Source organism: Poecilia reticulata, chromosome 11 (assembly GCF_904066995.2).
Source record: "Poecilia reticulata chromosome 11, P_reticulata-male-v2, whole genome shotgun sequence".
Classification (NCBI taxonomy): Eukaryota; Metazoa; Chordata; class Actinopteri; order Cyprinodontiformes; family Poeciliidae; genus Poecilia; species Poecilia reticulata.
In genome coordinates, this window is record NC_088840.1 from 17,642,386 (window position 1) to 17,655,782 (window position 13,397).

Consider the following 13,397-nt stretch of genomic DNA (forward strand, 5'->3'; position numbering starts at 1 on the left):
GAGACCAGAACAATTTAAAGTATTTGAACGCAGCAAAGAGAAGCTGGCTGTTTGGTTGATTTTTTAGTAATTTTGCTTTTCTATCTACATTTTTAATTTAATTTTATTTATTTATCCAAGAACAATTAGATGTTGAAACAAGTCAAAACAAGAAATGACAGTTGCATGTGATTTCGAAAATGTATTTAGAGAAAGAGAGAGAAAAAATAAAATAAAAAATATATATATAATGCAAGCAGCTTAGTGCAAACACCACTTAAAAACAAGAGACATCAACAAAAATAGACATATGATGGTATTTAGTGTCCTTATTCGAACTTTAAGTAACATCCTCAGCAGATTATGTTTGCTTTTATTATAGCAACATAATCTTCAGGTTTAATTTTTCTACAGCGATCCCAATAAATTACTTCATTTACATTTTCTTAGAAACAAAAAAGTATATTTTCTGAAATCTACCAAGGCAACACACGAGATTATGGTTTAAAGATCCCCCACATCATGTCAAACATCTGAATCAAATCAAATTCCCTCTTAAAAATGTTTTCCACAGAATTCAGCTGTTTACTACTCTCATAATTAAACCAGCCTGTATGTATAGGTTCTGTTTTTCAGTAATTATCCTACTTAACTACCTGCATCCTGTCTGCATTCATACTTCATGACCTACTTACTATGTGATACAGACCAGTTCAAACTTAGACTTAAAAACATCCATTTTCAAAAGAGTGGAAATGCACAGATTTATTTATAATAGAGATTTACAAACACTACAAGTCGAAACAACTAGCTTAATTTTCAGGCAGTGAAAACATTTTATTTGAGATTTTTAAGTGTAGATTGTAATGGTACAACACACTTTCATATCATCATAAGGGTCCATTTCTGAAGTATAAAATGGTTTTTTGGAGTTTGTTACTGATGTGGGTTTGTAGTTTTATCTGCTTAACTTCTCTTGCGCTTGAGTTGGTGGTGTGGCACAAAATTCCCTGAAAAACAGAACAATTTGTTATTCTTTAGTGTGTAGCTACATTTTCCGAAAACGTTTGTTGTGTTTCGTTAAATTGCGTCTTACATAAGTTTTTTGTTATTTGTCACATATTTGCATATCGGGCTGCTTGTTGATAGATTTGCTGTCAGACTGATGATCTCTTGTTTCCAGGCTTCAGACTCTGCACTGAAGGTCGCTTAAAAGAAAAAGAAAGGAAGCGGGTCAGAGTTGAGCTGTCGTTCCTGCATTTGACCACCTGGTGGCAGAGGAGCAGCGTGTCTGTGCTTCCTACCTGTGGCGCTTTTGAGCGCTTCCTGTACAGATGCCAGCTCCTCGGTTTTTGTTTTCTGCATGGGAGAAATGAGAAATAATGACATTACATGTACATTTTTTAGAATATATCTTAAATGTTTCAGAACATCACACCAATTTAAATATTGATCAAACCCAACATGTAGTTTTTAAATAAATATGTGTGGAAAAATAATAACTGGTTTCTGCCACACTTAGTAGCAACAGCTGCAACGAACCCTTTTTGATAACTTGCAATGAGTTTTTCCAGAATGGCATTTTCAAGGTCATGCCACAACACCTCAGTAGGTTTGAGGTCAGGACTTTGACTAGGCCACTACAAGGTTTTCATTTTGTTTGGTGTGTTTTGGATCATTGTCCTGCTGCCAGAACCCTAGTTCGTTTCAGTTTGAGGTCGCAAGCAGACGGCCGGACATTTGCCTCCAGAAAAAATTAGCCTTAATCCCTTTTCCACACAGGAACACGGAGGTTAATTTAAAACATTCAAAAAACATCCATGAGTGTGCTTCCTCAAAGTCAAGATGCTGTGAATAAATAAACCCAAGGACATCATCATCCAAGCTTTAATAGATGTTTGGGGTGTGGTGTATGTAAACTTGTGAGTCTGAAGAAAGCTGTAAAAGAAAACTTTGTAAAGACAATTATCTCTGTCATTGTGGGATTTTACAAATAGAAATATTCTAACCCTGACTCAGAGTGATACAGTGAGGATTAAATAATTCTGTGTGTGGGTTTTATAGTGTAAATATCTGATTTTAGCTGCAGCTTACACGCATTTATAAATTTATAAATGCGTGTGAGTGAATGTTAACTTCTTTTTAACAAGGTTAAAGTGTTAATTTGCTGATTTACAAGTCGGCTATATTTTCTGCGGCTGAGAACAACTATAATACCAAACAGTTTCGCCTTACAGGGGTGGACACTCCTTCCGTTTATTTGTTCTGTAAATCACTTTCGTGCCGCGGCTCTTGTATGAATTGAGGTTATGTTTGAAGTACTGACGGAGTCATAAAACCCAGATCATGTGGGATGTGATGACTCTGAGCAGCAGCAGCGGCTCCACGCCCCGCATCAAGACGAAGAGGCGCTGAACAATGGAGACACCACACCTCAACATCGGAGCGGTTTGTGATCCTGTTTCATGAAGGGTGTGGTGACATTTGGTGTGGGGCAGCGTAGGGACAAACCAACCACAAACATAAAAGAAAGAATTATTTTAAAAAAAGAGTCCATTCAGCAACCCATACACACAGGAGGAAGAAAGTTACGCAGTTATGCAAAACACAAACAAAAGCTTCAATGTATTTAATCTAGATTACAGCTGGGTCCTGCATGCATCGGTTGTTTCAGGTTACTCCGACTTCCTCCCACTGTCTAAAACTGTGCATTTTGTAAAACAACAGTCTAGCTGTGAATGTCTCACAGGATTATCCAATTAGAAGAAAAGAAAACTGCAAATTTACCAAGAACTAAGCTGACAGGTTAAAGAAGAAAAGCACGTTCTGGAAAATGTGGCAAGAGGAAGAGGCGCAGAACTCCACAGCTCCAGACGGAGGAATCTGACAACAGGACGACTACCAGTCAAGCACTCTTCATTTCTGTCTGGTCTTCTTGGAATAGTGACAAAAAGCTATTGCTGAAATTATTGCATTTGCAAAGCCTTTTAAGAAAAACTATAGCTGACATAAAGCACCGAGCATAGCTCCATGCTACAAAAAAAATGCATAAAAAAGCTAAAAGTAGCAAGTAAATTCATTTTAATTAAAGTGCCATTTTTGCAGTGACTCTGTTAGATGTGGGTGATATGACTAACCTCCCAGGGCAGCAGTTTGTTGGGGGAGACATGAGAAACAATAAGGTTTTTCTCGTGGGATTTTCCTTAATTGACAATTTACACCTGCAATCAAGAAGTTCACATTTGGCATGAAGGTCATGGAAGAGTTTGCACCAGGCTCTATTTGTGCCAGAACTGCCACCTGTTTAGTACAAACCTCCATGCTAATGTAAATATCCTCCCAAAAAAAAATGAGGTGACTTTTCTGTGAATAATTAGGAGTTATGATCCACAAACACTAATCCATCAACTGCATTTCTTAATTCCTCTTTTAACCTAAACGTGTTTGAAAAAATGCGTTTTTGCATCTTTCGGAAGCAGAAAAACAGACAAATAAAATAGAAAGAAACATATTTTAAAACATTTTACCATTTGCTCCTGACAGGCGCCGGCCTCAGATTTCTTGTCCTCCAGCTGCTTGTTGAGTTGGAGCTGATTAGCCTCCATGTCTTTCAACCTCTGTTCCCCATTTGTTTTAATGTCCTGCAACGACTTTTTATAATTGATTTCATATTGAAGCTTGTTATAAAACACAAGTTTGGCCGTCTTCAGCTCTTCGTTCTTCCTGCCTATCATCTCAATCTCGCTGTATTGGCCTATGATGACCATGAGCAGCCCCAGGGCAATCAGGAAGAAAAAGATGGAGACGATCACCAAGTTCGGCATGGATGCGTCTGGGTTGCTGTGAAGAAGAAAACAAGCACAGTTAGACTTATACGTAGCAGGGAAAGGGTTGACAGGCTTTTGCAGCAGCAGCAGGATTCTTCTTGCTAGCAGTGGAAAACAAATATTTAGCTTCCTCTTTTACTCCCGGCAGTCCTCAGTACCGTTTATCGTGGAGTCACTGTATTGTCAGCTCTCCTCTGCTCCTCTATCCTCTCTGCTAACATAGTGCGGACAGGGCAGAACAGGAAGTGTAGGCTGTCATTTCAAACTGTATTTACATATGTCCCTCCCTTTATTCAGTTTTCTTTTTCCGTCATTCATTAAACCTGCTGTGTAGCTTTTGACCAAACCTCCTGAGACAACAATGCAGGAACGCACCGTCGCTCATTGCTGTACTTCTCCAAAGCAGCCGGGTGACCTGATAGGATCTCACCCGGCTGACTTTGTGAGGGGCTCCAGAGACTCTTGGTTAAAGTTGGAGCAAGTTTATTTACATGTATGCAAACTTCTCTGGTTTTTCAAAGAACTGCTAAGCCATGGAAAAGTCTCTGAACCATTCAGTGCATGTTTCAGTACCAAAAAACACGGATGTAAACAGAAATACTTGGTCACAACAGTACCACTCCACCAAAAAGAGATCAACGTAAATGCTCCTAAGTTAAATTGCATATTTTCTGCTTCGTAATGAGAATTTCTATAAAATTGTTCCGATAAATGTACAAAATTTAACTCCAATCAACATTTTACTGACTTTTGTGGATTTAATTATCAAGCAAGTTTAAGATAAAGTAATGCTCTTCATGGCTGACGTTCTTTTTTAAATTACTCCGGTCAAACTGGTCACATACTATACAATATTAATCAATCCCATATGAACCTCATGTCACATTTATGAACATAATCTTCAAGTCCTCCACTTAATACCACGCTTACTCCTCTTCTCAGCTGTTTCCTGTCCCTTTATTTCCCTCTATTTGCATTTTCACTCAGCTACTTCCCATTCTTATCTGAACACAAACCCTCCAGTAGATTTGAAACTTTTTTCTGTGAGCAGTCATCATGCAGTCAAAGGGGCCATACAAAAGCTGCAAAAAACAACAACAAAACCTCATCCAAGAAATCACTAGCTTATCTGGAGTGGCTCCTGCAGTTTGGTGTGTCTGTTAAAACTCATTTAAGGTTAATCTCTAAAAGAATAATGGCAAAAGGAAAGGAGAAATCCTCGTATCTGGTGATCTCCATGAGTTCAGGTTTTCAGGTTGTCAGTCCAAGCAAAGAATTTTCTACCAAGTGTAGGAACCAACATTTTTTTTAAGTTGTTTTCATTTGTCTGATCCAGTTTTGAGCCCCTGAAATAAACAGATTGTTAAAAAAAAACAAAACAAAAAAAAACGCTTTGCATTTTATGCCATGTTTTTGTTCAGCTAACTGAATTAGAGCTGAAAGTTTGTATTCCACTGTCTGAGTTGTTTCATTTGAATGCAGCTGCAATAAATGTAAATATTGGTTTCTGTTACTATGCAGGATAGTTATGCAGAATGTTTCAGCCATTTGTCTCTTCTGACCAACTCAGCAGTTTCTGCCTGTTCTCGTTACTTTATACGCAAATTCCCCACCGGTTAGTCGGCTGAGTGAAATCTAATTTTAGTGTATTTTCTACATTACTGCGAACTCTTACTAATTCCTTATAAAAAATACTTCCATTGTGGCAGAATAAAATGCATAGTACTTACTGATACGTTCTTCCTTTCACAGTACTACGTCTCTGGAAGGATCCTGATCTCAGATTGCAAATAAAAAGAAAATCAACACTTGGACTTCCTGTTTGGCAACTTAGTGGCGCTGTCAGCCTGCCCGCACGTTAAGGTACCCACTCCTGGCTGACGGGAACATCCTGATTGTTCCCGTCAGCCAGGACGAACATTTCCTGACTGTCGAGGTGGCTTGGGTCTCTAGTTTCTATAGACCTTTCTGTGACTTTATACTTCAAAATGATGATGAACCTAGACAAGAACAAGTATTTCAAAAATTTTTTCACATAATCAGATGAACGTTAAACACTAACCCCTATCTTATGCGGGTAGTGATGTCACATGGTGAACCATGTAGGTTGCTGCCGCCTCTCGCCCAATGACCGCTGGACAAAGACACCAGCTCCCCTGCAAGATGTTCACTGAACCGACTTAAAATGACGTTCTTTGACTTAACTGTTCAGAGCAAAATACACCCTGTGAGAGCCAAGGATCATCACACAGTAAGAACGTGGAATGAAAATAAATCAGTATTCTTGATCTTTATTGGAAGAAGTGGATGAAAGTCAGCAGCAAAAAGAAAGAAAAAAAATCCAGTTCAGCAGCCATGTAGCAATATGGAATAATATCATGATAGGGGTTTGTTTTATTTCTATTAGCAAAGCGTAGCTCCATTAATGGAGAGATATTAGAGCAACGTGTGCTTCCTTTAAGACTACATCGTCTCCAGAGATGTCTTTAAAAGCGTTTTCACTTTAGAAAAAAACATTCCAAAGAAACCGTGAAGGGTCTAAGAAGCTGCTGAACTGGCTCAGCCTGCTGTTCTAGCAAAGGAGAGAACTGGTGTTTTTAGAAAGCGCTAAGGAATTAAAAGACACTGTGATCTGGAGGCAAGATAAGAACGACTGAGGACATCTAGAGAAAACACTTTGGAACAACAAGAGACGCCACAACTCCAAGAGCAAAACGCATGGAAGCATAGCACAGGAAACTAAATGTAATCAAAAGGAAATTAACCATACTGGAAAACATAAATGTGGATGAGTTACTTTGCAAAAATATGACTGAATAAAACAAAATGAAGGCACAGTAGAACTGTGAAAAACAGTAGTTTCCTTCCAAGGAGCCATGATTTTTAGCAATGTTATAAAGTTTCACAATTCTCCAGAAACGGTTTTTCTTGAATAAACTGCCTTTTTTTAAAGGATAGAAAAATTAACATTTAAAGTAAATTATAAACTATTCTAGTCAGTGGTGAAAAATACATGCATATGAGTTAAAAAAAAACGAACATAGGAGCATTTCTGCTCCTATGTTTTTTTTCCTGACAGCTTGGTCAAACAAATATCCATTCTTTATCTTTTTGTATGAGACAATTGTGTTGCTCACACTAATCGAATGAAAGACTTGCAAAAAATGCATCCAAATATGAATGTAGCATGTCATTAAGATTCCGGGATTGATTCCCCATACATTTTGGTAAAAAAGGAAAAAAAAGTGTAGCCTTTTCACAAACTTGTAATAAGAAGTATTTTGTTAGAAAAATCTGAATCTTTTGGGTCAGTCAAGAACATAAATGTGTCATTGAAGAACATATTCTGCTTTTTCAATCTGATTATGATGTGTAACAACCAACATTTAAACGTCACTGTGCCAATTACTTGTTCTTAAGTCTTATGATTATATATATTTTTTTTCACTCTGAACTATTTGCATCATGTAATATCTTCTTATATGAGCTGTAAGGTGTCATCTGTGTTTCTGTCTTCATCTGGAGGAGAAGAAGTAAAGTTTTAGACAACAGTAGCTTGGGTAAATCGACACTCCCCTCAGGTCAGTGGAAAAACGTATTATGACTGAGACTGCACTTGAATAAACGCAGTTTTTATTCCACCCACAGAGTTTGTGATAACAACAAGGAACCACATCATTAGCATTTTTGGAGTGCCACACCATGAAAATCTCACTCACTCAACCAGTTTCTGCAGACGGTGGAAAGGAGTTTAAAGCATCTTTAGCACATTGGGAAAAAATTTCACTTGATTTTAATGATAGAGCCAATTGGTGTCACATTTCTCCTCCACTTTACTAAGTATGTAAAGCTTAATATTCAATTAAAAATTGTGATGCCTTATTCATGCTTAAAATATTTGCATTAGAAGTGTCAAGTTGAGCTTTTCCCCATTGTTGAGGGTTACATTGCACTTCACATGATCACCGTGTACCTGACCTGCAGCTTTGACCAGTTTAAGGTCATCCCAGTTAAACAGAAATAACATGTTTTCTCTCTTTTTCCCAGAGGGATTGTTCTGCTCTCCTTGAAGAGTTGATGGACTGACTGCTCATCAACTGGTTTTAGGTAGGCATCATTTCTTAGTCTCTGTTTAAAATGTATATTTTTGCAAACAAATCCAGGTTTAATACAGTTAAAGTCTGCAGTGCACAATATTTTTATAATGCTAAAGAATCTTGGTCTTTCAAGATATCTAGTGAAAAGTTGTTCTTGATGTCGTAAAAAAAATCGGTTATCTATTATTGGTGAGAAGAATTGGATCACTGAGCTGGAAAATCGTTGTGTTATTGCTTTGTGGTCTGTTGAAACTGTTTCACAGACGACGTAGATGAGATTTGATCTTTGTGTTCCTCAACAACTGATCTCCAGTCTTGTAACTGAATAGAAAAGTTTTTAGACTCACATTTCTCGCAGCAGAAAACAAATCAGAAATAGGAAGATCATTGTTGGGAATCCACTTGATTTATGATGTAGGAAAATGACTGTTCCAGAATAATACAGTGCATGCTTGACCAGTCCGGATGTTTTGGATTTTGAACTAGACATAATCAAAGTTTACAGATTCCTTGACAAACAGGAAAATATTCCTTAAATTCAGTGCTGAACTTAGTGTTGCCAATCCCATCTACACCCCATTGTGCACAACCATATTTTTATACTGTATGCTAACTGCTAAAATGCTAACTAGCCTGACATGACAGCCTGTGCTAGCTGCAGTGTAACAGAGAGAAAGGGGGAGGGCAAATGAGCAGTGCAACACAGAAGGGCAACTGATTGTGCTATGACCCTCCTCCTGGCTCTGATTGGTTGTTGCTAGTTAGCATTGGCAGAAGGAAAAGAAGCTTGTTTTTTTTCACAGATTATCTGTCTCATACCAAACTGTCACAAGATAATGACAGTTTCAACAACTATGTAAAAAATATATTAAAGTTGCATATTGCAGCTTTAAGCTGCTGTTGCAAAGTTACTTAGTCACCGACCGTGCTGCTGTCAGTATTTGCCAAAAAAAACTTTTTGCATGTGGCTAAGTTAGAAAATGTTATCTTTCTCAGTGGAAAAACTAATGTATATTTACAGTTCATTCAATGTGCCATTTGCAAAAAGGCAAATTATTTTAGTCAATGGTGGGGGTGATTTATGGGCATTTTGACAGACTGTGAGTGTGGGAGCAGTTGTATTTTTCCAGGGTTTTCCCTCTGTTATCTTTATAGCCCATCAATTTAAAGCCAGACTGAGGCGAGGTTTCTGTGCAACTGATAAGACTCCACTATGATAAGGAACACAGCTGAAAATAAAACCTGCCAGGTACAGTACCTCTTGTTTGTTAGCTCCACAGCTACGTGCAGATGTGTGCTCATGTTAAAGATTTTAAAATGCCAAATAACAAGAAAGTTATCTGCATTTAGAGACATCATGTTAGGTAAAAAAAATTCAGTGCAGAACCTTTGTTCAACTTTTAGTTTAAATAATAGGGTGTTCTAGTGGTTTTGCTCTTTTAGGTTTCTCCACTTTTTCAGATTAGTGTGGTTCATGTCTCTGCAGCACGTCATTGGTTGATGTGGTTTGGTGCTCTGTTTTATGGTCTGCGTATTCCAGAGAGTGTTTCCTCTGTCTGTTGGACATTCACTTACCAAACGTGCAAAGCACAAGTATACATTGTGCTTGTCGCAAGCAGTAACATTTTTCTGTCCTCCAATCAGTGAACTGTGTTGTGTGACCCCAGTTGCTCTACTCTATGGACCTACAACTGAAGGTGGCCTTGGAATGGTACGGTTTGGGTTTCTCTATGAGCCACTTTCACAAAGGAAACAGACAAAATAGCATACTGAACTGCACTGCCCCATACCACACCGCTCAGTAGAAATGAGGCATAAGTGACTTTAAATGTGGCGTGGATATTGGTGCCAAACAGACTGGTCTGAATAGCATAAATCTATTGATCTACTAGGGTTTTCTAGCACAAACATCTTTAGGTATCCAGAGAATGGTCAGAAAAAGAGAAAATACCCAGTGAGCAATGGTTGTTTGGATGAAAATGACTTGCTGGTGTCAGAAGAGATTGAGCAAAATAGTTCTAGATGAGATAAATTGTAGCTCAAGTAATCACTCAATATCTGCATCTACGAAGGTATAAAACATAAAACGTCAAAGCCGATGGGTAACAGCTGTAGAAGACCATAGTGTCTGCCAATCATCTTAGCTAAGAACAGAAAAATTAGTTTATATTATTAAAACAGCTCAACAAAATAGACAATCTGGTCTGATGAGTTAAAATTTCAGCTTAGCTTAACAGCATCAAAGCACGGATCCATTCTCTTTTATCACCATAATTCACCCATCCTGTGATGGCTGCTTCTTACAAAAAAAACCCACCATGTTAATAAAGTTTAAATAATCTCAAACTGGGTTCTTGAACATGAAAATGAGCTCACTGCAGTCCAGTGACCTCAAGCCAATATTGTTACCAATAGGGTAACACTTTATTTGACGGGGTGAGCATAAGACTGACATGACACTGTCATTAAAAGTGCCAACTTTGTATTATCTTGTAAATAATGACACTTTAATGCAAAGTTGGCACTTTTACTGGACTTTCAATCCAGTTTTTAAAGCAACTTTGCGTTAAAAGTGCCATTATTTACCGAATGATTATTTAACTTCATGACAACTGTTTTAGACATTCATGAAGACTCCTTCATGTTCATGACAGGTGTCATTCTTATGTACAAACCATCAAATGTGGTGTTACCACCACTAGCAATGTGTACCTAAAAAAGTGACCAGTGTGTCTCCATTATGTTGTCCTCTTAGTGTTTTTTATACCAGCAGGCTTTTTTCTACCCTCAGCTGGAGACTTTTCAAACTGTCCTTGAAAATATCAGCAAAAGCATCTCCTACTTAGACTGACATTTGTTTTATCATCACTTCCCGGCAACATGTTGCCCATCCTCCATCCCTCCTGCCCCATACAGAAACCACATTTCTTCAAACACTCCACTCCCACTTTAACCTTTCAGACACTTCTTCCCGCACACACATTCTTCTCCAGTGAATGTTTATGAATATAAATTGGTCAGTGATCCCATCACAGACCTAGTTCGAGAGGAACCTACCTTAACAGACTCAGGATCGCACCGCAACATCACACAACCATGACTTCAGCTAGAGGCCCCATTGGCTTTTTGATGATTGCCCTGACAGCTCCTCTGTGTTTTGATCAGGGAGGTAGCATATTTTAGACTTCTCAATCGTTTGAACTAATCACAATCTTACATCTTCACTGCTTTTAGTCTTTTTGTTGCTTCATCTTCTGTTTCTCAGAGACAAAGACGTACCCACCTGCTGCTCCTACTTTTCTGAATATCGGTGCCATCTGCCAGAAACGTCATTGCCATCCCAGATACCTTCCAATCTACTTTCCTCGGTCCGGTGCCAGCCATTTTGTCCGCTGTGGAAAGTCCATCAACCGCCTGGAGTCATGGTAGAGTTTATGCTGTGGAAAGCCAGAAGAAGAACTGTGCTGCACCCAACAAGCGGTAAGTACTAGAGAAGTGGGAGAGGAATTTGTTTTACTATCTATGACTGATAGATCTAGGGCTTGAAGATCTCAGAGTTCTCACTTCATATTTATTTAATAACAAGAGCCCTACTGTTTGCCATTTACATTCAATGCTATACAATGACTGAACCACTCCTAATATGTTTATGAAAGGAGCTAGTCTTTGGATGTTTTCTTTTGCGCAAACTTGTTTTTGACATGGTCAAAAAAACGTTTTAGACCTTTAATTTGATTCATTTCTCTCTTTTTTTAACTATAAATAATCAAGAACAATTCCTAAAGAGATATTATTCTTGATGGAGCTTTTCTTGCATGAAAATCTCTCTTCAACTATATGCCAGTAATTTTTTCTTTCTTCTTCACAGTGGTCACTATTCCTCTCCCAATTCTGCGAGGAAGAATTTTCCACCAAGACATTGGTATGCGAGTGCTTTGAATACAAAGGTGAAGCTCGATGGAGCTGCTTCGACAGTGACTTGCCGAACCAAGTCCCCAGAGCCAGGGTTCACCTTCAACCAGAGGGCATGTTAAATATGACAGATAATATAATCATTCCCGTCAATAGAGAGCAAAGGAAAGCCCAATAAAGCAAATTACTATCTTTACTGCTTATCCATATCTTCTATCTCGCCTAGGCAGTCAGAACAAGAGTGTAGATGGTGGTCTGACTGAGTTACTTTTTTCTATTCTGAAATTTTCAAGAAATAATGAACACCACATTTCAAAATATGCAGTTTAGTTTTCATGCGTATTGTTACCACTTTTACAAAACTGTTCTTTCATTAATTTCACACTTCTATATTTATTAAATGCACTCTGAAAATTCTGACATGGATTTTGTTTCAACTGGAGCTTCTGTAAAGCCAGTGACAGACTGCCGGCTGGTCTTTGATTGTTAAAAGAAATTTAATACATCTGCAAGAAAGTGTAAAGGTCTGTCTAATCCGATGCAGAAATGTGGTGCGTACATAACAAATAAATTATTTTTTTTACTTTGACTGTTTTCAATTTATTATGCATAGAAGAGAACCAGAGCAACTCAAACCACTTTAACCAATGTATAGGAAGCAACTACACTTCCTGTTTCATGCATTTTCAATATAAAAGCATAAACAAGCCACTACTTGTGAAACTTTTCTTGATTCAACATATTTCTCTAATTACTACTGCTTTTAGTACTTTACTATACATATAAGATATGTTTCTCAACATATCTTATATGTAAAATAATGTTCAATTTGATTCAAAATACTTCATTAATAAGGGCTAGTTCTTTGGCACAATCTGCATAAAAATACTTGTGTGTGGCGAGTGGTCGAGAACATAGAGAATGAATAACAATGAGATCAGTTTTTCTGGTTCCAAACTCATAGTAGAAGGACAAAGACTGTTGATCTCAACATTTTCTTTCATTTCTTTTGGTGAAAAAGCTAAAAAACAATGAGATTGTTTAGAACTTTGAAAGAGATCATGAGTAGCAATGATGCTACAAAAAGAGACTGATTTTTCATCCAGTTCGACCAGTTCAGCTAAAATCTGAATTTATTTATGTTTCTAAATGTAAAAATCAAACAGAGTCCAAGCAAAGTTCTGAAGATGATCATTGTCAATGGCCCATAATTACTTTAGCTTCACTTTCTTAGATTGTTTCCATAATGCCAACTCTCGTGCAAACATGTAAGGTGGAGCCCATTTCAAGTGCAGTGCAAACTGAAGACAGAAATGTCGACATCAAAATCTGTTGAAACTTGCTTGTCTGACGTCATGTTTGCTGATGCCAGCTGTTTAGCTCATATTTTCATAACTGTTATGATGTAATTTGCCCAGAATAAGTGTTTGTTTTTTCCTTCAATGTGCTTCTAAAATAAATAATGTTCTTTATGAATAAATTATTTTGTGAAATTCTGCATTTGTAAATTTATGCTTTTATTTTACTGTTTACATAACTATTGTAATGCCAAAATACACCACACTGAGAAGTGTAATTAACC

At 37.6% G+C, this 13,397-nt stretch overlaps 1 protein-coding gene and 1 long non-coding RNA gene across 5 annotated transcripts in view; one reads left to right on the plus strand and one right to left on the minus strand.

The window, feature by feature from the left end:
- Positions 1–791: 791 nt before the first annotated feature.
- LOC103472719 (uncharacterized) overlaps positions 792–13,397 on the minus strand; it is a 29,258-nt gene continuing 16,652 nt past the window's right edge. Inside the window, exons 1-5 of one of the 4 annotated variants that reach the window (XM_008422533.3) lie at positions 11,187–11,309; positions 3,507–3,819; positions 1,284–1,338; positions 1,076–1,187; positions 792–989 (exon numbers count right to left, since the gene is read on the minus strand). In XM_008422533.3, coding sequence (XP_008420755.1) covers positions 938–989; positions 1,076–1,187; positions 1,284–1,338; positions 3,507–3,819; positions 11,187–11,287 — 633 coding nt within the window. In that variant the 5' untranslated portion in view covers positions 11,288–11,309 and the 3' untranslated portion in view covers positions 792–937. Of the gene's footprint in view, positions 990–1,075; positions 1,188–1,283; positions 1,339–3,506; positions 3,820–3,964; positions 4,074–5,536; positions 5,767–11,186; positions 11,310–13,397 lie in introns of those variants that run through there. The other 3 variants (XM_081612276.1, XM_008422535.2, XM_008422534.3) reach the window with 3 other exon arrangements.
- Positions 10,674–13,320, plus strand: LOC145553605 (uncharacterized). Its single transcript, XR_014089659.1, has 3 exons — positions 10,674–11,072; positions 11,169–11,383; positions 11,772–13,320. It is a non-coding gene; the product is annotated as an uncharacterized LOC145553605 (long non-coding RNA).